The sequence below is a fragment of the Microtus oregoni genome, unplaced genomic scaffold (assembly GCF_018167655.1).
Source record: "Microtus oregoni isolate MIOR12 unplaced genomic scaffold, Mior012 000104F_ref0000108, whole genome shotgun sequence".
NCBI classification, from domain to species: Eukaryota; Metazoa; Chordata; class Mammalia; order Rodentia; family Cricetidae; genus Microtus; species Microtus oregoni.
The window spans coordinates 2,500,831-2,526,441 of NW_024544718.1; the positions used below are offsets into that span (position 1 = coordinate 2,500,831).

At 42.7% G+C, this 25,611-nt stretch overlaps 1 protein-coding gene across 1 annotated transcript; it reads left to right on the forward strand.

Moving 5' to 3' along the window:
- Window positions 1-1,693: 1,693 nt before the first annotated feature.
- Window positions 1,694-25,611, forward strand: Igbp1 (immunoglobulin binding protein 1). Its single transcript, XM_041644987.1, has 7 exons — window positions 1,694-1,712; window positions 2,344-2,534; window positions 2,878-3,171; window positions 10,911-11,106; window positions 13,396-13,475; window positions 14,178-14,290; window positions 25,243-25,611. Exons 2-7 carry the CDS (start codon window positions 2,344-2,346, stop codon window positions 25,389-25,391), a joined length of 1,023 nt encoding a protein of 340 aa, XP_041500921.1. The 5' UTR covers window positions 1,694-1,712; the 3' UTR covers window positions 25,392-25,611.

Genomic DNA, 25,611 nt, shown 5'->3' on the forward strand with positions numbered 1-25,611 from the left:
GGGCCAGTGAGACGGCTCAATGGGTAAAGGTGTTTGCTCTCAAGTCTGCCAACCTGAGTTTAATCCCCAAGACCCACATAGTGGAAAGAAATCACTCCCCCAAATTGTCCTGACCTACACACACACACACACACACACACACACACACGTGTGTGTGCGCACTTGCAACATAACATATGTGCCCCCCCCAAAATAAATAAAGTTGAAAAAAATTAAAAGAAGCCTTCAGAATGAACTATCTGGAAGCGTGGAGTGATTTGTCATGTCTTGGTTGCAGTACAATGCTGCCCTACATTCTCCTCTAGTTATTTTTATATGAAAAAAATCCCTTCTCATCCATATTTAGTTTAAAAGGCTTATTTTAGGGGGCAGACAGTGTGTCTTCTATTTAACTTAAATCTCCTAGGACAACTCAGAGAGTGCCTGAACTTAATCAATATGTACTTAGAACTATTTGCTCAAAGCAAAGACATGCTTTCCTTCAAAGCTCTGGAGCTCTATTTTACATCGATGCGGTATGACAGGAACATGAGAGCCACAAATGTAACTTAAAATTTCTAGCCAGCCAGATGGCAGATAATGGCACTTGCTGCACAAGCCTGGCAACCTGAGTTTGATCCTGAAATCCACGCGAAGGTGAAAAGAGAGAGCGGACTCTCCAAAGCTGCCCTCTGACCTCAGCACATGTGACCTGGCATGTGTGCCTAAACACATGTCCATTACAGGCACACGTTCAATAATTAACAATAATAGATATATAATATATTTACTTTAAATATATTGGACCAGGAATGTAGTAGACACAAGGTTCTATGTTCAATCCCCAGCACCAAATAAACCAGGTATGATAGTACTCTGCACCAGTAGGAAGGTATTAGCATCACTCAAGAGGTGGAAACCGAAGATCAGAAGTTCCATATCATCCTTGTCTATATAGCAAGTTTGAGAACATGTTTCAAAAGAAAGGAAGGAAAGAAGGAAGGAAGGAAGAAAGAAACTAGTTGGCATGCATTTTGAAAAATAAACAAATTTATTTTTAAGAATGCATAACTGAATATCCAAATATTTATTATTGGGGTGGGGCACTGGGAGTGCAGTTCAGTTGGTAGGATGCTTGGCAAAGATGCAGGTGTAGGTTGTGTAGGTTTGACCCTCAGCACCACACAAACGGAATACGGTGTCACACTCTTATAACCACAGCACATGGGATCAGAGGTTAAAGGTCATCCTCCTTCAAGGCCAGCCTGGATTACATGAGACCTTGTCTCAAAAAATATTGTCATTCAACATGTAGCCAAAATGTTAAGATATTTTACATGTTTTGATTATGACATTGAGGTATAGTTTACTTTTTACAACACATCTCAATTTAAAATAGCCACATCTAAGCACTAGGTGGCCACCTAATAAACAGCGCCATTCTGCAATTCTGCTTTGCAAAGAGATCATTTTATTTTCTATTCGTATCATGATGACTCTGGGTAACTTAGTACTCGAGCCAACTAGAACGTATCCAATTCATTCTGGTAAGGTAGATTTGTAAATCACTAGCTACTAATGCAGGTGATCCGTGCTGTATGCATGCACAGAAAAAAAACCTGTCGGCTGGCTGAAAGGCACGGAGCACGGGGAACAAGAGTTAATGATTGCCAGAAGTAAAGTGTGACTTCAGAAGAAAGTGACAAGAAAGAAAGGCAGCCGGCTGTTGGCAGGTGGGAGTTGCAAGTTTCCAAACTTTCGGGATCAAAGAGAGAGGCCTCATAGGGTGCCGCCCCAAAGAGCATCCGAGTGTGTGGGGACAGAGGCGGGAAGGGGAACCGGCGGGTGAGGATTGGTTGGGAGCAAGCAAGAGTGGTGGGGACGGAAGACGGAAGGGAGCAGGCGCCAGCTAGGGCAAGCAAACCCGCGAACCAAGAGAGTGGCCCCTGGGTGCTGGGACACTGTTTGGTGACCGACTTGACTTGCGAGGAAAGGCCGGCAGCTGACCCAACCCGCACCGCACCCATGGTCGCCCTCTCACGCTGGCTAGCGCTCGGAATTCAACCCCGCCACTCCCGGGTCTCAGAGTCCTGGGAACTTGTTAGTCCACTTCTGGCCTCCTCGAGCCCGTCTTCAGTAAAACAGCTTCTACAACTTTAAAACAGGCTGACTGCTGAAAATGAGTCCATAGAAACGGTTGCCAGGGCCCGTAAACTACTACTCCCAGAAGTCATTTGGGACACTTTGGTAACAAGCAATTGGCCAATGATGTACTGTTTCCTGTGTCGTGAGACCTTTTGGGCTCTTTACTGAGTTTACCTTTGACTTTGGTCAGAATTGTTCCGGGTTTCTTTCTCCCACAAGATGGCAGCGTCTGAAGACGACTTACTGCTGCCGCGGCTTCCGGAGCTCTTCGAAACCAGCAAAAAATTTCTGGAGGAAGTGGAAGTAGCAACTGAACCCTCCGGCTCCCGGACAATCCAGGATAAGGTGCCCAAAGGACTGGACCTCCTTGCGAAGGCTTCTGGAATGTTATTGGAACTTGATTTGTTCAGGTATGGGGGAGAGGGTAGTATCCGCAGAGCATGATTGGTTAGCAAGGGTGGAGCCATTGCACCTGGGTGGAAAGGACCTTTAAGGCTAAACTCGCGTGGTTCTTGCTTGCTCACTCTGTCTGCATTCTTTTCATTTTCCACGTCTCTTCTGAGATGGTTAATATCCCAGGACAATGCTCCCTACTGTACGGCTGACTGCTCGGCCTTGGGTATGCAAACTCAGCCACTTTCTTTTAATCTGGCCAATGCTGTCTTCTCTCTGCAAACTCTGTTCTTCCCCAGAAGCAAGAGCCACAGTTTAATGCTCAGCTAGGCTTCACGGCCTCCTCTTTGCTCTTTTCAGCCGCAATGAAGATTTGGAAGAGATTGCTTCCACCGACCTGAAGTACCTGATGGTGCCAGCGTTGCAAGGAGCTCTCACCATGAAACAAGTCAACCCCAGCAAGCGTCTAGATCATTTGCAGCGGGCTCGAGAACACTTCCTAAATTTCTTAACTCAGTGTCATTGCTATCATGTGGCAGAGTTTCAACTACCCCAAACCAAGAATAACTCAGCTGAAAATAACACTGCTAGCACCTCCATGGCCTATCCAAATCTCGTTGCTATGGCATCTCAAAGACAGGCTAAAATAGAGAGGTGGGTCAATGACTGTAATTTGAGGGCTGCAGTGCTGTTGGGGTGCATGTGTTTGTGTGTGTGTGTGTGTGTGTGTGTGTGCGCTGCAGAATGGTGTATGCCATTCTCATGGTTCTTTATTGAACATAGGCCATGGTAAAAGCAAACTTTCCAGAGTCTTGAGAAGCCTCTGCCATTGTTGAGGGGGTTATACCTAAACCGCAGGATTTCCACACCCCCCAGCACACACCTTATAGTTGCCGATAGTGGCGGTGTTTACTATACTGACCTTTGGGATTAGCAAAGTATATCCTGACTTTTTCCATGTCCGTACATATGCTGTCTGTATGGGGTAAATATCACAGATGTAGAAAGTATTCTGTTCTATTTATTGAACAGTTCTCTTCAGGAGTACAAGCTGAGATGTGTAATGTCCTTAATTATAGTCCTGGTAGAGCGTCGTGTGACCTTAATATTGTTTATTCTTAGATTTAAAAAAATTCAGTGATGGTCTACAAGAGCTAGTTCCAGGACAGGCTCAAAAACCACAGAGAAACCCTGTCTCGAAAAAACCAAAAAAAAAAAAAATTCAGTGAATGCTCAGTGTCTAAGAACAAAGTTAAGCACTGGGGATGCAACCTGTTTGGGTGTTTGTATGAATGTGGGTGATCACTGTGCTCTGGTGTGGGCAGGTGGCATAGAAACAGTGCGAGTATAAGATGGTACTAGGAGAGATGCATGGGCGCTCTGAAGAAAGAGGTCCAGGGAACAAGGGAGAAGAGCAGGCTCCCAGCAAAGGGAATTTCTGTTCTGAGGTGGAAATGTTAGCCCGAGGAAGGAGAGAGGAGGGGTTAGCCCAACGAAGTAACGGTGTCATTCAAGCCACAAAGGCATTAGATAAACAGTATTGGAGCGGGGCTGTGTGGAAAGAGAAAAAGCGTCCCCTCCCAAGCAGCAAAATAAGGCTAGAGCAAAATGGTGGTGGGGAGTGGGCAGAAGAGTGGGGCTCACATCAGAGAGAGTTTGGGATGTGATGGGGAAGGAGCAAGCTTGAGAGGGCGTTTGAGTCCCGGCTCCATCATTAGTTACTCCGGGATTTGGGGCAAATCACTTCATTTTCCCAGGTCTAAAATTGAGATAATAAGTCCCTTTTCATAGACTATTTTATGGAAGACTAACAGACATACATATAAAGCTCTTAGTGCAGCTCAGTGGCTGGCACAGTAGGCATTCACGGTCAGGTGGAGTTATATATTTGTGGTTAAAAGTAAGATCACAGAATCGGAGCTCTGGGTTTGAGTGTCAGCTTTCCTTACGGATCATTGGACTTTGGGGTAAGTTATTTAGCCTATCTAAGCCTCAGGTTCAGTCCTATGTGAAATTAAATAACAATGGTCCCAGTTTAATATGGTGAAGAAGCAGAAATTGGCTCAGCACCCATGAGTAAATAGACAGCAAAGTTGGGTTATAAATAAAAAATAAAAGGACAAGGAGTTGGAGGGGGAGTTAGAGTGAATCTGGGAGGAGTTGGGGGTGAATATGATCAAAATACACAGTATGTGTGTATGAAATTCTGAAATATTTGTAAAAATAAATTTAAGTTATAAAGTAAATCAGGATGGGGAGAGTGTAAAATCGGTACTGTGGCATATTGAGTTTGCAGTACCTACAAGACATCTCTGTAGAGATGTCCGACAGAATGAAGCTCAGAGAGGTCAGGCTTGGACTTTAGAAGGTTGAGAATTAGGCTATTTGACAAATAGTTATGAAGCCTTTCATGAATGCCGGGGACTGTTCTGGATATTAGAAATCCAGCCAAAGTCAGCGCAGTTGCGCAGCTTTGATTGTGGTAGACACAGACAGTGAGCTGGTAGATACAGTCAGCCGAGCACCCAAAAGGCACCAGTGTTGATTCATGGCACATGTGCACACAGAAATACGCAGAAAACAGAGGAGAGGAAAATTGGAATTTCTCAAGTTCGGGTGCTAAGGGTATGAAGAGTAATAAAATGTAGGTAGGGAACAGTTAAGTCACAGGGAATGATTTTTCAAAACCGTGGGCTAGACTGAGACAAAATGGATTCCAGAACCCTCTCTCTGACACTGTGGACTGGCCGCCCATAGGCATAGATCAGAAGCTAAGGCAGTGACGTTTGTGTCCCGACAATTACCCCCAGAAAAAAGCAGAAGAGATGGAGAGAGGTAAGGGAGTGACACGAGCTGGCTGGAGGATGAGGCAAAGGTTCAGAACACAGTGGCCTGGGAGATGAAAGATCTCTAAAAATAGAAGCTGTAGACTTCCTGAATGTGAAAGCAATACTACACATTGTTGAAAAATTTGCAAAACATTTTTAAATCAAAAATAAGCCTTAATCTTAGCGTTCGTAGATGTCATTGTTAACTTTCTGCTGTATTTTCATTCAGACATATAGTTATTTTAGTTAATAAATTATGAACAATACTGTAAATGCAGCTTTTTATCCTGGTTTTAAAACACTAATATTGTGAGCATTTCCCCTGTCATTTGAAGCCATATTTGATGGTTTTGTAATATTCTATTCTATAGTTGTACCATAATCACTTAAACTATTATTGTCAAGTTTTTAGATCCTGTTTTGTTTTGTTAGCTTGCATTTGGGGGTATGGTTTTGCTTGTTGTTTGTTTTGTTTTTGATGTGTGTGTGTGTGATTCTAAGTGATGCTATGAACAAACATTTGTACTCCTTTGGTTACTGTTTGCTTGGAATAGATTCCTCTATTTTAAGACTCTCGATGTGTGGCAACAATATTGCCCTCCACAAGAATGAAGTCTTAAAGTATTTCCCATTTCACAAGTCCTGGATGTTAACACTAGAAAGTTCAATTAGTTAAATAGAAAAAGGTATACAATTTTTATTTACATTTCTTTGGCATGTAATCTTGATCTTTGAACATTATTTTAAAAACTGTGTGACAGGTGAGTTGTCAACGCTGCATTTCTACTATTGCCCCTGGACTCCTGTAACTATCCTCTCTCTCTTCTGACCATGGTTCTCACAGCGTTTATGGGTAATTCCACATGTGCTAGCTTTTCCTGTTTCTTTCTTCTCCTTTTCTGCTGTGGTGCTAGGGGTTGATTCCAGGGCCTCGTGCATACTAGGGAAGCACTCTACAGCTCCAGCTTGAAGCCTGGCTTTTCACTCCAAGTGTGCCCAAATACCCGCTCATCACTATTTCAGTAAGTACACTGCCATTCAGCTGGGTGTGTAAGCAGGAAACCTAGAAGGTAACTTCAAGACCTACCTTTTTTTTGCATTTTGCCATCTAGTCCATCAGCAAGGCCTGTCAATTCTAGCAACAGAAGGTATCTTTTCCTGTTGTCTTCCATCTCCGCTAGCACACTTTGGTCTACGCCCTCAGTACCTCCCGAGCTTAAGTAGCCAAGGCCCTGTGTAATCTGGCATCTGTTTCTCCAGTCTCATCACGTGTGGTTCTTCACTTTTCACTGGACGCTAGCTACATTGACTGCCATCCGGGTCTTTGAACAGACCAGCTCCTTCCGTCTTTGTACGTGCTGTTCTTTTTATACTAACTATTCTTCATACGGCCGATTCTTTGTTGTTTAGGTCTCAGCTTGAATGTTGTTCTTCAGCGATCCCTTTCCACACCAGTCACTTTAAGTAGTTAGCGCCTATCATTTTCTCTCCCTCCACATTTGTTTGCTTCGTGGCATGTAGCTCACGTGCAGTTCTGCCATTGCCCATCTTCTCAGAATGTGTGCTCCCTCCGGGTAGGAGCCATTTCTCTCTTGTTCACTGTGGTGTGCCTAGCACAGGGCCTGGCGTGTGCCCAGTCCTTCACCAGTGTTTCCTGTTGACCAATAGGAGAAAGAACATGAGCCTGTCCCAAACAGAAGTAGAATGCAGTGTGCACAGGAAGTAGCTAGCGCTCTGGTCTGGGCTGAAGGCTCGCGTGAGCAGGTCTGCTTGAAGGACTGTGCACTGAATACTGAAAGGAAACAGTTGGACCACACGTCACCAGTAGGGCTGGAATGAAGCGATAAAAGGGAACTTAGAGCTATCACAGACACTGCTTTTGTAAGGAGCATTTATATGGCTAGAAAGCTTACCCAGGGCAAATTTTGGTAGCTAAATGATAGAGTGCTTTCCTTGAATACTCGAGGGCCTGGGCTCAATCTCCTATGTGGCAAACAAGCAAAACCCCAAATTATTCAGACTCTTCCTTTCTGTAACTCCTTCTGCCCATGACTCTAGATGCTGAATCTGTCCTAAATAAAACACCTGAATGGCATGTCTTCTCTCTTATCTGCTTCCCTGTGCATACTCTCTCAATCCTCTTCAGGACTAAGTATGAGTGTGGTTGAGTAACAGCACATCCCTTCTTTTAACAGAAATGAAAGAAGCTGGGTAAGTAATCAGACTATAAGGCTTAATGGGTTTAGGTTCGTAAGTGGCGACTAGATGGCCTCTTCTCTAGACATATGGAAATAGCGACCAAACTTGGGAGTCTATGTTGTGACTGATGCAAAAAAAAATTTAGGCGCCGACTACCTTGGTGAATATAGATGTGTTTTCCAAGGAAAGACGTAGGGAAGAAAATGCTAAGAATTAAGTGTTGGGGGCAGGCTAAGGGAGAAAAAGAAGGAAATAACTATCAGAAGAGATGCAACAAAGTACCAATAGAAGAATTTACAGAGGCAAAATGTTACAACAATTCTAAGGCCTCTCCCTACACACCCACAACCACACACACCCCTACCTCCCTTAACACACACTTTAATCTCTAGTCACGCTGTTTAGCATAGTATAATTATTTTAGTCTCTAGACTTAGGAGCTTCTTAAGGTCAGAAGCCTTGACTAGTAGTGTATTAGTATTCCAACTGTATTGTATTTCACGATGCCCAGCCCAGTAATTTGATCATTGTTAAAGCTTGGGGTACCTGGAAAGATAGAGTAGTATTTCAAAAGATGAAAGCAATATAGCATTACGAAAACTGATTCTTTGGAATCAGCCCATCTTGGTGTAACTAAATTCTACTGCTTAAGAGATGGGGCGCTATCTGCTCCCATTCCCTCCCCAGGCTGTTTGCTTATCTACTAGTGATGTTTGTATTGCTATTGACAAAGAATTTTCTTGAACATTTTTCCATTTGCTCCTCTCACAACCCCATGAAGTAGATCCACATTATACAGATATGGGGGTGTGCTTTTCAAATTGCCTTGACCAGAATTACATAGCTAGTAAGTGGTCAGGCTAGAAATGAAACTCGGGTTTTCAGATTTCTAGTTCTAGTGCTGATCCTTCTCAAGCATAAAAGAGTAGTCACTGGGAAGGAAGGAAGGAAGGAAGGAAGGAAGGAAGGTTGGTTGCAGAAAGGCGATTCTAAGATGGGAAGAAAACAGAGTGAAAATGCATAGCCATGATTAAGGAAGGCGGGTAACTGGCAGCGAGTCCTGAAAGAAGTGGATCAGGACAAGATGGATAGGAAACCAGGGTGAAATGAAAGATGAGGACTGGAGGAAGGGTGAAGCAGAAATTTGAAGATAGAGGGAAATGGGTATTATAACTGCCTGGCCACCAGGTAAACGTGATGCTGGTATGGAAACTGTAGAAGGTAATCATGTCTGATAGCAGACGTTTGTGGTACCCCATTTGCCACACATTTGTAATTCCTTAGCACTGTAACTGCTTGGAAACAGTGCAAGGAATCGCCCAAGTCAGGGTGGTTACAGGGCTAAGGGATTCTAAGATAATAGTTGGTCCACCCTGGGGAGTCTAGAACACTAATGTAGTCTAGGACAGTGGTTTTCAGTCTGTCCTTCAGAGCCTTAGAGTTCCACCAGTGAGTTATGTTGGGAGCCTTCCTCTAATTTTTTTCAAGACAAATTTTTATTTGTATATTACTTACTACAGTCCTATTCAAATTCTCATTTGAAGAAAGTTCCTTATCTAAGAGAAAAGATTTTGTGTGTTACTATGTGTTTGTTGTTTTTAAGCCACTAGCCTAAAAGAACAGGTGCTGAAGAGCCAGGAGTCTAAAGGATGGGAAAGAGCTAAGTCCCAGAAGCAAGGAACGGACCAGAGTGCATGTGATGAATGATCATGGAGAAGGAGAAAAGCCAAACAACTTTATTTAAAGGACCACTAGATTCACCCAGAATTCACCCTGGAGTGTAGACCTCCTAGGATCCTTCTGTGTCGTTTTCCTATGACATAGGCACCTCCATGGAAGAACATGAGTAGCTGTTTGTGGAGCCAAGTAAACATTCTCAAGTAATTGTAGTAGTAGTAGCATTCCTGAGCTAGGAATTGGCCTTTGTATTATTTTACCCAGACGGCTACATATGGTGATGCTGTAGCATACAAGATGCTTTCTTGTTGGGTTAAAGAAGAGCCTAAAAGTTTTTATAACAGTGTCTACAGTGCAGTGGTCCTTGGCTTTGGGATCAAACCTCTTGACAAAATAAGATGGAAAAGGAGAGCAAGGGGATAAGGAGATGAGAGAAGAGGAAGACACATGTATGCAGAGGAAGGGAAGAAGAGAATGCATCCGAGTAGAGTTTGTATAAACTTTGAGGAGTTCAGAGACCACCCTCCTCACCTTAAACTCTCCATCGACTTGAAGCTAAGACCTTATCAAGGTACCCCCAAAGAACAGCTTCCTATTCTGGAAGTAAGGAGTGGGGGTTCCAGGCAGAGGGATTTTGATAGACTTCTGGAAACCATGGCATTTTTACTTGGTTCTTGTCTGTTGCAAGCCTTCACATCCAACACATCAGTAACTATTGCCTGTTTCCTATTTTAATGCATCCATCTCTTGCCACTTGCGCTGCTGTCTCCCTAAGGTTGTGCTGGTACCTTACTTCCTTTCCTTGCTTTCTGTCTATTCTAGACGCTCCTTCCCCTTGCACATTTGCTTTCCCCTTACTCTTCTCAGTATCAGGATCACTTCAACGCTGCCTTCTTTTCTTGATGGCTTTGCTCAGGCCTTCTCTTTGGAAGGGTGGCTTCTGCTCACTTGGGTATACTAGCATGCCTGCTTCCATGCCGTTTTCCTCTCCATTCACCTTGCTTCTTACTGCTCCATAGCGTGTATTCTCATCCAGCTTGTCATCTGTTCCCTTGGATCCACCTTCCTCCACTAGAATGAGAGCTGCTTGAAAGCAGGGGCCTTCTATTACAAACTGTCCCCAGCACTAGAAGTGCTCGCCACACTCTGGAGATAATTGACAGATGAATGCTAGAGGGGGTACTAGAATGCATCCTGGAAAATGGCGGTCAAGATCATTGATTCTTAAAATTAGGTAGAGACGAGTCAGAAGATCTACCTCAGGAATGTTTTGCATGAAAGACAAAAGATGACCGACCAACTTTTCCACAGTTTTATAAGAAGGCCTGCATCAGTGGCAGGTAAGCAGTGACCTCTAAGGTTCATCTTCCAAGTGGAGGACTTACAGGGAGCACTCTGGCGCTGAGCATCCAGCAGAGTGAGGACTGATATGGCCGGATGACTAGAGCATCTCATTCTGAAAGATAATGACAGGGCTTACTGAAATCAAGATGTGCCTAGGCTCACTCTTGCTTTGTAGTCTGGGGACTGGCTCTGGATTATAGAATCTATTCCTAGATCGTAGACTATTTCCAAGGTAGGAATTGGCACACATACTGCCTGGACAGCTGCAAACGCAGACCTTACTGTTGCCTTCTTTGAGGAAATCTGTATGTGTAAGTTCATGGGTGATGCTTTTCTGTGGAACAGATACAAGCAGAAGAAGGAGGTGGAGCATAGGTTGTCTGCACTGAAATCTGCTGTGGAAAGTGGTCAAGCAGATGATGAGCGTGTTCGTGAATATCACCTCCTTCACCTTCGGAGGTGGATTGGTATCAGCTTAGAAGAAATTGAAAGCATTGACCAGGAAATAAAGATCCTGAAAGAAAAAGACTCTCCAAGAGAGGTAAGCCTTGTCTTTGCCCACAGAGCCATGGAAAGCTGCCGCCAGAAGTTCGAACATTCTGCAGGAGTGAACGCAAATCAAAGGCCTTAGCTGGATGTAGTGGTGCACACTTAAATCCCAGCTACTTGAGAGACTGGAGGAAGAAGGATCCCAAGTCTGAGGTCTGACTGAGCTACACAGTGAGTTCAAATCCAAAGGAGTGACTTGAGATACAAAACAAAAGGTCTTACAACAAAAATTAGAAAACACTGGAAAAGTAGCTCAGTGATGGAGAACTTGTCTAGCATGGACAGAGCCCTCATTTTATTCCTCAGCACTGCAAACACTACATCTTTCTAGGTCTTCGTAAAAACATTGTTGACTTTAGGATACGTGGAGAAAGGCTTATGGTTCGCCAGGGTAGCTTTCTGCTTCCTTATGGCAGCTGTCCCTGGTACTCTCTAATCTAAGGCACTTAGTTGTAACTGGGTGGTAGCAAGGAAGTACTTTTCCTTCAAGTTGGAACTGGTTTTGACTGTGGAAAGAAGGCCTAAGGAGGGAGGGCTGTTATAATCTACTTAATTATTGGAGAGAAGAGAAAGGCCAGCATTAGAGTAAGTGGGGGAGTAGAGGAGGAGAGAAAGCAGGAAGATGAAGCAAAGGAGTGGGGAATGTGTTTAGTTCCGGGAAAGACTTAGAACTTATTGCACACTGTAGACCAGTTGCACACTTGTAGACTAGGTGATCGTCCAGGTAGGAGCCAGTGCAGCAGGGCCATCTTCATGTGCAGAATGCCCAGAAGACAACTTTAAGCAATCTTGTGGAAGAGCTTTAGAGTAACTTTGTGCTCCCCCGTCCCGGAGCTGCTTTAAGAGTATATGCTTTGTGGCCACTTGCTCTCTGTACAGGATTCAACAGGAGCTGACTTGATCAGCCACCACAGTAGTTGATCCGGGTCCTCGCACAGCAGCTTTTTAGTTTGCCTTGTCCTCGTGAGCCTGGGAGCTCTCACTTGAGGAAAACACCAGCCTGGTCCTTCACATGGGATTTTCTAGCATGTCAAGGCTAAGGCTCTTTTGAGTCCTTCCCTGTCCCTGCCTTGCTGGGTGTATGTATTTTGGTTGTCTGTTTTGTTTTTTTTTTTAAACCACTTCTCATGTGGTATTGAGTTGGGTTCTGGAAGCAATACATGAAAACCAAATGAGCACCTTCTACTTAACCAGACTTTTCCTTTTTTAAAGTTTTTTTTAAGTTTTTTTTGTTTTGTTTTGTTTTGTCTTGTCTTGCGAGGCAGGGTTTCTCTGTGTAACAGCCCTGGCTATCCTGGAACTCGCTTTGTAGACCAATCTGGCCTCAAACTCAAAGATCTGCCTGCCTCTGCCTCCCGAGTGCCGGGATTAAAGGCGTGCACTACCACCATCTGGTTCCTTATCTTTACTTTTTTCCAGCATGTCTGTATACCTTTATATAAGAATGGCTGGTCTACCCTTCCTCCCTTTACAGACATGAATCAGTCTCTAAAATACACTAGAGGGTCTCAGAAATTAACAGCATAATTACATTTGCAAAGGCTTTTGGAAGAAAGGTCTTAATTCTTTTCCACAGAAGGTCAGGCTGAAGGAACACAGCTCAGGGGTATATGTGGGACACAGCAGTAGGCTTTAGAATTTCCTTCTTTGGATGGGCCTATTTTGAAACCAAATGGTTTTTTTCTTGAGAGGACTAGCTCTCTCTCATTTTGGCAAAGTACTTAATACCTCTTAAGACTGATAAATAAAAGGAGCCATCAAGACGATTGATAACCTGAGTCTGTCCCCAAAAGCCATGTGATGGAAAGGAAGAACTGGCTCCTGCAAACCATCCTCTGACATTCACGCGGAACTCTCCCCCACAAGAAAAAAATGCGTGGAAACCAAAGACACATAATAGAAAGGTGTAGACGTAAGTCACAAAGCAATCCCACACCAGTTTGGAATTATGATTAATAAAGGGGTTATGTATTTAAAGGGAAAACTTACAGATCACTGTCCTAGACAACAGCCCTCTGGCGACCAGGAACAGAGTCTAGTAGCCGGAAGAGAGAGAGAGAAAGAGAGAGAAGGGCTACTGCTGCATTTTAAAGCAGAAGAAACCACGCCCAAGTGGACTGGTATCTTAAAGGCTATTGGCTGAAGAAGCAGAAGGAGCTCCCGCAGCAGAAAGGGAGTGAGTTTTGAGTGTAGAGCTTTTTCAGCACCAGAAGACTTGAAAACCTATGTGATAAAATGGGTAAAATGACAAATGCACCTCTAAAATTAATTTTCTTCTTAGGAATCAACTTCTCACTCATCTCTTCCAGAGAAGCCTCCAATGAAACCCTTCATACTCACGCGGAACAAGGCTCAAGCCAAGTAGGTAGTGCTGCAGACTGCCCTGCCTTCGCAGCCCAGTTTTGAGGGTTCCATGCAATGCTCGGGTAAATTACAAAACAGACATGGGTGGTTTTTTTTTTCCAAAGTCATGGCTTCGGCTGTGAATGATGTTCTTTTGGCCAAGAGCCTTCCTGATCCTTTCTCCATGGCTGACCTCAGGAATTCCCTTCACATCAGGTTTTTAAAAAGCCGCTGTAACGCAGAAAGAAAGCAGTCAGTCGAATGCAGAATTGCATACTCTCCATGGTTTTTTCCTATTATTGACACTCTTCCTGCCTTCGTGAGCAACTCTCAGAAGGACATACCTGCCTGCCTGTGATTTAATTCTGCATTATTGACGCTGTTCCATGGGGCTGCAGGAAAGTATTCTCTCTCCACATTTCAGAACCGCCCCTGTCAATTGCTAATTGTGTCATTGTGGAGTGCTGGCCCTTGGGATCGCCTACCGGGAGATGACCCTGGGCTATCTACCTTCTCGATCTCATGAATGTTCTTGACTTTAGTGCTTCCTTATGGATGCCCCCTTTTCTGCATGGCTGGAGGAGATTGTACAGGTCCCCAAAAGATTCCATGTAGGGGAATGAGAAAGACATAAGCACCCATCTCACCATTAAAGAGGGAAGAGTCTGTTCGATATTACTCTCTTTGTTTTGTTCTCTGAATGGAATGTGGTTTTTGCAGAGTATTTGGAGCTGGTTATCCAAGCCTGGCAACCATGACGGTGAGTGACTGGTATGACCAGCATCAGAAGTATGGAGCATTACCAGACCGGGGGATAGCCAAGCCGACATCAGGTATGGAGTGGGGGAGGAAGATGGTTAACTGCTGGTTCCTTACACCTTCACAGCTAGAACCCGAGCAGAGGTGGTCTAAGTGGAGATACTGGCAAGAGTCACCTAGGCTATGTCATTTCACCATTGAAACAAACGGCAGATGATTCTCAGCAGTACTGTCTTCCAATCTCCAGTTCTGACATGAGAACAGCAGCCAGATAGCAAAATCAAAAGCCCACTTGTGGTAATGGCAGAGCAGATGGTATCATGCTGGTCCCTGGGCAGTCAAAACTTACAAACTGAACAAAATATTTTTAAAAGGGTAACTCCTTCCATGTATTTAGAAAGTGACCAGAAGCATGCATAAACTGGAGGGCAGGCCAGACTTGGAAGGAGTGAAGGGAACTTAAGATGCCTGGAAAGCAGGAGTTCTGATGTTCTGTGTTCTTGCTGCCCAGTTTGGTAATTAGATCATAGGAGGTACTCAGAGGATTCTTTGAAAGGGAAAGATGGGCAAAGGGAAGAGCAATGTGTGTATGTATTATGTAGCAGGAAAAATGTCGCAAACAGGCATGGGGTGACCAGTTCACTTCCCGCCACTTAACAGGTGAGACATTGTCCACCCTCTGAGCCTTAGTTTCCTTGTCTCGTTGACTCTCTTAATTTTGTGAAGGAAGCATTCTAATCTCCATGGAGATAATGGTCTGTAAGAAGTGAATTAGCCTGCCTTAAGTAATACAGTGGCCAGGCTCTGATTTAAATTCAGGCCTTTAACTTTCCAGTGTTAGTGCTCTTTCCAGTAGTGCAAACACACACACATACACATGCACACGCACACACAAGCAGTGGCCATTTGAAAGGTGTCCTGTTTGGCTTTTTTAAAGCTTTTCACCTCTGGGTATGCTACACTTTCATTACATAGCATAACTAAAAGTCAGATAGAAATCTGTAGACTTACTGACTGAGGAATGAGAACACTGAGTTAAGGTGACCATAGCAACTGCAAAGTGATGAAAGATGTTCTAAAAAGAAGAGACACACACAGGGGGAGCCCTAATTAACCGGAGAATTTAACTGTTAGCAATGCAACAGAGATAAACAGGCATGTTGGTTCCAAACAGTTTCATGGTCTTCTAAAATTAAAAGTTACTATTCTCTAGAGGACAGAAATTCCAAATCTCTAATCCAGATGCTCTTCAACTTACCACAGGGCTACATCTTGATTAACCCGTGGTATCTTGAAACTATCCTGTCAAAATATCTTTAGGAGCTAGAGAGGTGGCTCAGCAGGTAATGCTGCTGCCACAGAACCATGAGAAGTGGAGGTCAGATGCCTTGCACCCATGGGAATCCTAGGTGGATATGCTGGTCTGTAATCTCAGCATTCCATGAGGCACAGAACAAGCTAGTCAACTAGACTAGCTGAAACAGCAAGCTCTGGGCTCAAATGAAGGACCTTACTCCAGTATATGAGCTGGGGCAGCACCATCGACCTTTGGCCTGTACATGCACATGTGTGCGTACACTCCACACACATGTAAAAAATGCCTTTACTACATTTAGCCCACTGAACCTCGCAGCTTAGTAGTATAGCACTATGGAGCAGGCTTTGAACTATTTCCACTTACAGCACCTTTTTATCCGGGAGGTTTGTATGGGTCTGTATGTATGTAAAAATAGGTAGGCTTGTGCCATTGAGATGGTCCCGCAGGTAAAGGTGCATGCTGACAACCTGACTTTCATCCCCAGGACCCATAGTGGAGAGAGAATCAGTTCACATGTATGCTCTCATAAACATACACAGGCAGAGAATTAATAAACTGTTTATTTTTAAAGACATTTTTTGTTATGTGTGTCTGCATGGGGATGTGTGCTTTCCATGCAGGCATGAGGACCTGAGTCAGCCCCTAAAACGCAGGTTTTTCAAAAAGCCCCGTGTGGTAGTGAATGCTCTGTCCTTCCAGAGCTGGGGAGGCAGACAGGAGGATCTCCAAAGCTCATCGGTGAGCCAGGCTAGTCAAATTGGTGAATTCCATGGTCATTGAGAGACTTTTCTTTGAAATATCTAAGGTGGAATAATTCAGGAAGATGCTCGGTGTCAACCTCTGGTCTCTGTGTACAGGTACACATATTCCCCACACGGGAAATAAAGCACACAGAGAGCAAAAACAGGAACTCTTGTTCATCTCCCATTAGAAACAACAGGAGCCAGAGACAGCATCTTAAAGTGCCCAGGGAAGATGGGAAATTGTATCCCTAGTAAACAAAGTGAAGACATGCTCCAAGGTGTGGTCAAGACGAAGGTGTTTCTCACTGTGTGGGGGAGGGAGCACAGCTGTCCAGAGGAGTCTAGAGCAGGGAGAGAAGTGGTGGACTGAACATGGCCAGCAGACTGGACCAGACACGGAGAGAAGAAAATGAACAGCCAGATGAAAAAAAATGACCCAAAAAGATCTTAATTAAATACTTCACTAAAAAAGATCTGCAGATCTCCGTATCCCGGCATTTAAATAAATGAAAAAAGTCGGCCAGCACTCATCTATTGGAAGTGGCCAAACCCAGAACACCCTAAGTGTAAATAAAACAAACCTTCAAACGAGAAATCAAGGATCGATCATCTTAGCACAGCTGCCTACTGTTAATAGGAAATTGTGTATTTTAGAATACAAAAATTTAAATATTACCAAAAATGAAAAAGCACTGTAACCATGTACCATATTAACAGTAACTACAGTGATACTAGATGAAGCCGATTTCAAGAGAACAGGATAATTTAAAAGATCATTTCAGACTGATAAAAGAAAGGGGCAGTTGCCCAGGAAGACGAACTATAACTGCAAGTGCCTGTTAACAAGCTTCAGACACAGGAGGACCAAAGTAATCAAATGGAGAAAGAGACAAACCTACAGTCACAACTGGGGTTCTGCTTTGAGTTCCACATGTTGAAAGCATGATCTCCGGTGCTGCAGGTAGGGCTTTGGGTAGTGAATGGATCCGGGGTCTTTGACTTCATCAGTGGAATAATCGATTGGTAGGTTCATAATTTGGGGGTGGGGGCCTTGTTGAAGGGAATAGCTCCTTGAGGGCCCCTTCTCTCATGCTCCCACTCCGGTCCCTGGCTACCATGAAGCAAATAGCTTTGCTCCAACACATGCTCCTCACCATGATGTTCAACCTCACCTTGGACCCAAAGTTATGGGGGCAAATTATGAAGAATTGGAGCAATGAGTCAAAACAGCTCCAATTATTTTATTTTCAGCTATATTGTCAGTAGTGTGAAGCTGACCTACACAATTGAAAATATTAATACCTTTTTAGTAATTTATAGAATTATGTACTAGTAAGGCTCTAGAAAAATCTGATCGACACTGTCAGTCACCATACACTATTTGGCATTTATAGAACTATGTCCAACAACAGCAAAAGAAACATTTTCAAATACACATGACACATTCAACATAGAGGCCATCAGAATTTTCAAATGATTTTCAGAATCGAAATCACAGTGAATGTGTTCTTAGACCATAACATACCTGGGGAGTTCCCCAAATTTCTAGGAATTAACATGCCTTTAAGTAACCCATGAGCCAAAGGAGAATTACACTGGAAGAGCACCAGAATTGGAGGAATACAATTGAAGCTGTGCTCGGAGGGGAGTATGTATGATGTTGAAAATGCAATGCTGGGGAGGAAAGACAATGAAACCAGCCCTGAGATCCTACTTCAGTGAGGTGGGAGCAAAGGAAACAAGAAGTAAGCTCAACTGAAGGAAACAGGAAAGATGGGAGGTCTAAGAGAGTTAGTTGGTTCCACAGAAGTTGATTGAATATAGGCATACTACTCTGACCCCAAGGTTTCACTTCTTAGTGTAGACTAGTTGTTCTCAACCTTCCTAACACTGTGACCCTTTAATACAGTTTCTCATGTTGTGGTGACCCCCATCCATACAGTTACTTCCTTACTGCTTCCATAGCTGCATTTTGCTGCTATGACTATTGGAGATGCTGGATATCTGATGACGTGACCCACAGGTTGAGAACCACTGGTATACACCCAAGGGACAATGTGCCCATAAAGTATGAAGCCATAGCATCCTCGTTTTTAATAGTCCAGTGTGGATACAGTATGCCTGGGTGCCCGTACATTCCAGAATGGATAAGCAAGTTTTGGAGTATTCACATGATGAGCTGCTGTGCTAACTAGCTGGAGTGATAAGTGTGGCTGACGCACACCTAATTGTGTGTGGAAAGGCCAAATACAAAAGCATGTATACAGTGTGATTTCATTCGCATGATGTTCAAAACAGGAGAAACATGTTGTATGTGCTGATTAAAAGCCAGTATAGTATTTGCCTTTAGTTGGGGATCAGAAATGCAGCTGGGCTTCTGCAAAGTTAGTGTTTTATATTTCTGTCCGGGGACCAGTTACACGAGCCTGCTAAGTATGTGACGATTCACTGGGCTGCATCCACATTGTCTTTTACTTTTTTACATATGTTTATACTTAAAATGCGAAATAAACTTGAACGCTACAACACAGATAGATGACAGTGAATCCCTGTGACCCACAAAGTAAAGATAGGAAAAGGCAGGTCATCTATGCACATATGAGCAGGTTACTGGCGTCTGTGCTGGAGGCACCAGGAGCTAACTACCTGGAAAAGCAAAGAATCATGAGTTTCAAAGTAGCGTAGTCAGTAACCGCAGCAGTGAGGCCAGTTTCGGAACAGCACTTGGAAGGAGGGAAGGTTTTGCTGTTGGGTAAACTCTAAGCCAATGTGGTGAGATGGCTGCCATCTTTTCATACCAAGCACATGAAAAGCACGCATGATTAGACAATCTGTAGGAGTAGAGTTCCAGCCCTTAATGAGCTCTTGGAATTAAGCCACCTGGTCTCGCAAGGCAGGGCCTCCCTCCCTACACAACAGTGTCTCCCAACTCATTTTAAAGCGTTCTTTCAGACTTGTTCTTTCTTGTTTTGCTCTGTTTTGTGTTGCTACAAGTAAAATCAAAATTTGTGAGGACAAGAGCCAGAGAGAAGAAAGAGAAGGGTCACATAAAAGTGAGAGAGAACCAGACTGGGTATCTATTCTAGAAGCCATACTTCTCCACTGTGGGGGAAAGCAGCAGAGTGGAGACCCTGGGAAACTGGATAACCACCTTGATCACAAGCCTCCCTAAAAGTTCAGAAAAACTTCACATAGAAGTTAGCAACACATTGTGATTGTGGTCGGAGAGCTCTGAATATAACTTTTAAGTAGATGAGTTGTGGGACATGTATATTATATTTCAGAATTAAAAGGAAAATTACCAAGATCAAATCCCACACAGAATTAAGGGGCTAAAAGAGATATTTGCAAACACTCCAGAAGGCTAGGCGAACAAAAGGCAGGAGGGACCCTAGCGCTTGGGACGTGGGGGTAGGAACAACTAGGTACAAAGCCATCCTCAGCTACCCAGTGTTCCAGGCCAGCCTTGGCTATAGTGAGACCTGTCTCACAACACAAAATACAGCAAAACAAAAATGAACAAATATGAAAGAATATTATAGAATGGGTTGTAAAATACTATTTGAAAAGTTGCATTGACTACAGAGGAGCCATCTGAAATGGGGTAGAGAGACTTGGCAAAGCTGAAGTAGAAGGAAAGAAAAATGAGTCCAAACCAAAAATGTCTTACCAGGTAAAAAGGAAAAAAAAAAGAACATCAACAACAACAAAAAGACGAAAATCAAAACAGAGATGATGAGGAGTTGGAAGAGAAGAAAATATGATCAAAATATTGTATGAAAAAAATAGCTTAAATATTTTTAAACAAGGAAAACTATAAAGAAACTGATAAAGAGGATTTTGGATAAAATGACATATTAAAAACAGCAAAAAGAGCTGCCGTATGGATGATGGGATTATCTAAACAAGAAAGCCTGTCATTCAGGCTGAGGCAGAGGCCAGCCTGGGCTACATAGAAAGTATAAGGCCAGCCTCCAGGGTGTAGACCCTGTCTGAAAAAATAAAAACCAAACAAATAAAAAACATTATATTCCTGAAATATTTCACCCAGAATGACTAAGACTAGTTCAAATAAATTTTTAAAACAATTAAATGTCATAGACATCTCAACATTTTGCACATGATTTACATCTGAGGGGGAAAAAGGTCTTAGCTTACCTGTGAACTATGACATGCTTCATGCTGTGAAAAAATAAAGTAGCAAATATTTAAGATCCCCAAAGAGGAAAAAATAGGACCAAGAATATTGTATCTGATAAAAACTCGTAAAATAAAGTATCAAATACTTAATATCCCAAAAGAGGAAAAGTAGGACCAAGAATATCGTATCTGATAAAAACTCTTAAGTATAAAGAGTACTGATGGTTTTTTAAATCCAGGAACTAAAAGTTACTATTCCCATGATCCCTCCCTGAAGAATTTGCTAGAAAATGAGATTCAGACAACCGCAGTAGTGGGAGCCATTGGTGGTGACTGGAGGACAGTTATTCTCAGAAGCAGTACTAAGTGGGAGCTAAGGAGGAATGAACGTGTAATACAACTATGTCTCAAAATGAGGAAATGAGAAAGGTGTATGCAAAGGGCCCCAACAGCCCTCAGTGACTACGCTGGTGGCGGTGTTAGTATAATTAACTATTCAAGGCTGTACGATATAAGGGAGTACAGATGAGTAATTGCCTGATAGTCTTACTCTGTCCTGTCTTTGAGAACTAGGGATTTTTCAATTTAAAAAGGAAGTTAACAGCAAGCAATGGTGTATGTAATCCTGATATAAACACATAAAAATGTATATTTTATAATAAATGCACAGACCTTTGCTTTAGGAAAGACTAGAAAAGACTAGAAAAAAGTGGCCTAGTAGTCACCATACCTGCTAGTCTAAATTGTGGCACTGAAGTACCATTCCCAGCCTGATACGGTGGCATTGGCCTGGAATTCCAGCTCTCAGAAGTAGCAAGTAAAGACAACGTGAGATCAAGGCTAACCTGCTCTCCACAGTGGGGTTCTGTCAAAAACAAAAGAAAAGAAAAAAATTCCTATCAAAAGAAAGCTGAATGTCTCAGAGAAATAGCTGTTTCTAATTCTGAAGAGAAATAGTCAAGATAAAGTTAGATAATGTGTTAAGAAGGATCGGGAAACTTCCATTTCCGCTAGCCAGTTTGGCTTCAGAAAAGATAATTGGGGTTCAGGGATGTAGCTCAGTGATAGAGACTCCTGCTTAGTAAGTACAGTGCCCTCTGTTTGCCCCACCCCCGGGACCACTGGAAGAGAATGGAGGCTGCAGTTGGAGCTCAGAGCACCCACTCAGTGTTTATGAAGCTTTGGGTTCATTCCCCTGTACCCCATACAAAAACAGCAGTTATCAGTAGCTCTAATACATGTAACAACCAAGCCTTTCTTACCAAATTGTTCCTGAATTCTTAATTGACATAGGAAAAAAAATGTATAAGCTTACAGGTGTCATTCAGTGTTTCAGTATATGTATATATTGTATAATGTTTTCAAATCAAGATAAACATAGCTGTCTCCACAACCATCATTTTATTTAATTAAAAAAATAAAAATAGAAATATCATTTGATCTAGCAGTCCCACTACTAGGCAGATATCCAAAAGAAAACATTCAAAGTCCTAGCTTTTCTCTTCTCTTTTTGTGGCCGTAGGGGTGGAACCTTGGGCTTCACATATGCTAGACAAGCACTCTCCTCTGAGCTTAACCTCCAGGCCTCCCATAGCTCTTATTAGTTAGCACAATTTAAGGTTACCATTCTATGCAATAGAATACCAAAACTGGTCCTCCAGTGTAACTGTAACTCAGTACCCATTGACCATGCTTTTATCCATCCCTCCTGCTCCTGTACTCTTTCCAGCCTCTGGTAACCAGTGTTCCTCTCAACTTTTTTGCTATCAATCTTTTTGATTCCGTGTATGAGCAAGATCATGCAGTACTTTCCTTTCTATGGCCGGCTTATTTCATTTCATGCTCTCCAGTTCCATCCATGTCACTTCAAATGACAAGATGCTCATCCTTTTGAAGTCTCTGAATAGTATTCCCTCATGTACTTGTAACACATTTTCCTTATCCATTCTTCAGATGATGGACACTTAGGTTGATTGCTTTTTTTTTACTGTGAGTGAACATGACAGTGGTTAATGTCTTCTTGACGGACTGATGTCATTTCTTTTGGGTATTTGCCCAGTAGCAAGATTGCTAGATGATATGGTAGTTCTGCTTTTCATTTTTAGGTAGCTTTTCTACTGTTTCCCACAGTGAGAATACAATGTTCAAGTGTTCTTTTTTCCCCACATCCTTTCCAGAATTTATGTTTTCCATTTTTGATCATAAGCTTTCTTTTTTTTTCCTTTTTTTTCAAGACAGGGCTTCTCTGTAGTTTTAGAGCCTGTCCTGGAACTAGCTCTTGTAGACCAGGCTGGCCCCGAACTCACAGATCCACCTGCCTCTGCCTCCTGAGTGCTGCATTTAAGCCACCACCGCCCTGCTGATCATAAGCTTTTTAACTGAAGTAAAACTGAGTCTTATTGTACTTCTGGCTTGCGTTTTTCTAGTAACTAATAATATTAACCATTTCTTCATATATTTATTGGTTATTTGTATGTCTTCTTGTGAGAAACGTCTACTTAAGTCTAGTAAGTCTAGTGAGCATTTTTAAATTATATTATTTGGAGGGTTTGGTTTCTTTGCTTTTATTTTTGTTTTGTTTTGTTTTGTTTGCTATTGTATATTCTGGATATATGCCCCTTAATAGATGCAGGCTTTTCTCCAAACTTGCAGGTTGCCTCTTTACTGTTGATTTTTTTTTTTTTTTGCTGTGCAGAACCTTTTATTGCAGTTTGAGGTGATCCAATTTGTCTATTTTTGGTTTTGTTTCCAATGCTTGAGGCGGGGGACGGGGGGAGGTCTTATCAAAAAAGTCCTTGCAGGCCAGCAAGATGGTTCAGCTGGTGAAGGCATTTGCCACACAAGACTGATGGCCTGAGTTCTGTCACCAGAGCCTACATGGTGGAAGGAGAGAAACACCCCCCACAAGTTGTCGTTTTGTGGCAAACCTCCCCCTCAGAAACACACTAAATAAATAAAATAGAAAAACAAAGAAATCAGTTTTAAAACCCCTACTTCTTCCAATGTCTGAAGTGATTTCTCCTGTTTTCTTCTAGTAATTTTATATTTTCAGTCTGATATTTGACTATTTTCAGTAGGTCTTTTGTAACTGAACAATAGAGATCTAGTTTCATTCTTCTGCATATAGACAGCTAATTTTCCCACACCATTTCCTGCAAAAACTGTTCCCTGGGTGTGTTCCTAGCGCCTTTGGTGAAGATCAGTTGGCCATAGCTTCTTGAATTTACTTCTAGGATCTCCTCTTATGTGTTCCTTTGGTTCATATATCCGTTTTTAGGTCATTACTATGCTAGTTTTGTTATTATGACTTTGGTGAATATGATAGGTGGTGCTTCTGTGGAAACCACTGGCTTTAACCCCTGCGGACTATAGGCTTCCGAAGCCCAAGCTCCAGCCAACTTCTGCGTGAAACCACTGAACTTGTAGTACATGTTGCCTGAGCCCAGCTTCACACAGCCGCTGCCTATGCGACCGCCCTGTTATTATGACTTTGGTGTGTGTATGTCTGTTTCCGTTTGTCTGTGTGTGTGTGTCTTTGTATGTATGATTTGTACATGAATGTGCATCTAAGTAGAGACCAGAGGTTGACATCAGGTGTCAAGTGTCTTCTTCAATTGCTGTCTATTTTTTTGAGACAGACTCTCTTTTGAGGCTGACTTGTCAATGAGCACCAGAGATCTGCATGTCCTCCTCCCCAGTGCTGGAAATGGGGTCATGTATTGTTGTGTCAGTGCTGGGGATCTGAACTCGGGTCCTTATGCTTGTGCAACTAGCATTTACTGACTGAACTATTTCACCAGCCCAAAACATACATATTTTTCTTAGAAAATCCTGTGGGTGTTGTATTATTGAGATGTGAACAGAGATAAATATGAGGAAGTTTATTTAATGCAAAATTACTGGAAACCTGAAGACCTACAGCAATTAAATTCAAACTCTTGTTTAAAAAATTATCAAAGAATGTGAAATTACAAAAAACACTCAAGTCAAATATCGGAGTGAATGAGACTGTCCATGAAACTATTTCTTTCATTTGATTCTTAAGCATGGTTGACAGTGTAAGAATTCTGTAACATTACCAAATCCAAGGAAAAGTAAATACATGGAAAGATTGTGTGACTATAATAAAGGAAGTTGGGGCTAGTAAGATGACTCAACAATTAAGAGCACTCACTGCTCTTGTCTGCAGGAGCAGGTTCAGTTCCTGGCACCCACGTGGTACCTCACAACAACTTGTATCTCCAGTTCCAGGGCATCTTCTGCCCTCTGAGGGCTCCTGGTGCTCATAACCCTTATGGAGATACATAATCCTAATTTCTTTAACCTTAAGAAATGAACGGAGCAAATTGGTAGAGAAATCATTGCCTATAATGCTACATACATCTCTGGAAATTCACAAATCATATATATTTCTTAACTTCTGTGATCTCAGGTTTCTAGGGCTTTTATTGTTGCTGGTGGGTAGGATTGTGGGGGTTATTTGTTTGTTTTTGTTTTGATGAAGGGGTTGTTGGTCATTTAGCAAGATTCCCGAAATAGAATCCGTTAGTGAAGGACACCTCTATGATCTTGGTTTCTCTGGAAACTTCTGGAGGCATCTTTACTTGCTACCATTGCATAGCATGTAATATATTCAGTAATAGACATGTTCTTCCCACTCGTGCCGTCCCTGAGCTAGCTGTGCTCTGTTCTCATTGTCTGGGGTTGTGCTCAGAACCAAGCTGAGCTCCCCTAATGTTGTTGGTTTTTTTTGTTTGTTTTTGTTTGTTTGTTTTTTTTGGTTTTCTTCTATTTCTCTCCCGTCTATCTCATTTTCCTGTGCTAGCTGATTTGAAAAGAGCAGCTCAGCAGCAGGAAGATCAAGAACAAAAGGATGACGAGGGTGACGAGAAAACTCTGCACAGACTGCGAGAGTGGGATGACTGGAAGGACACCCATCCCAGGGGCTATGGCAACCGACAGAACATGGGCTAATCTGCCTGAAGGGCGAAAGGACAACATGGTGCACACCAAGGACAACCTCAGCAGGGTGCAGTGAAGGCAGCCGTGTGGAATCTTGCTTTGCATTCTGTAGTGTCAAATAATTGCTTGTACCCTAGGTAATGACCAGAGATTTTGTTTGGCTTTGTTAGTTCTCATCATGATGTAATATGATTTCTCAAGTGGTCAGAGCATTAACAGCTCTATATAATCT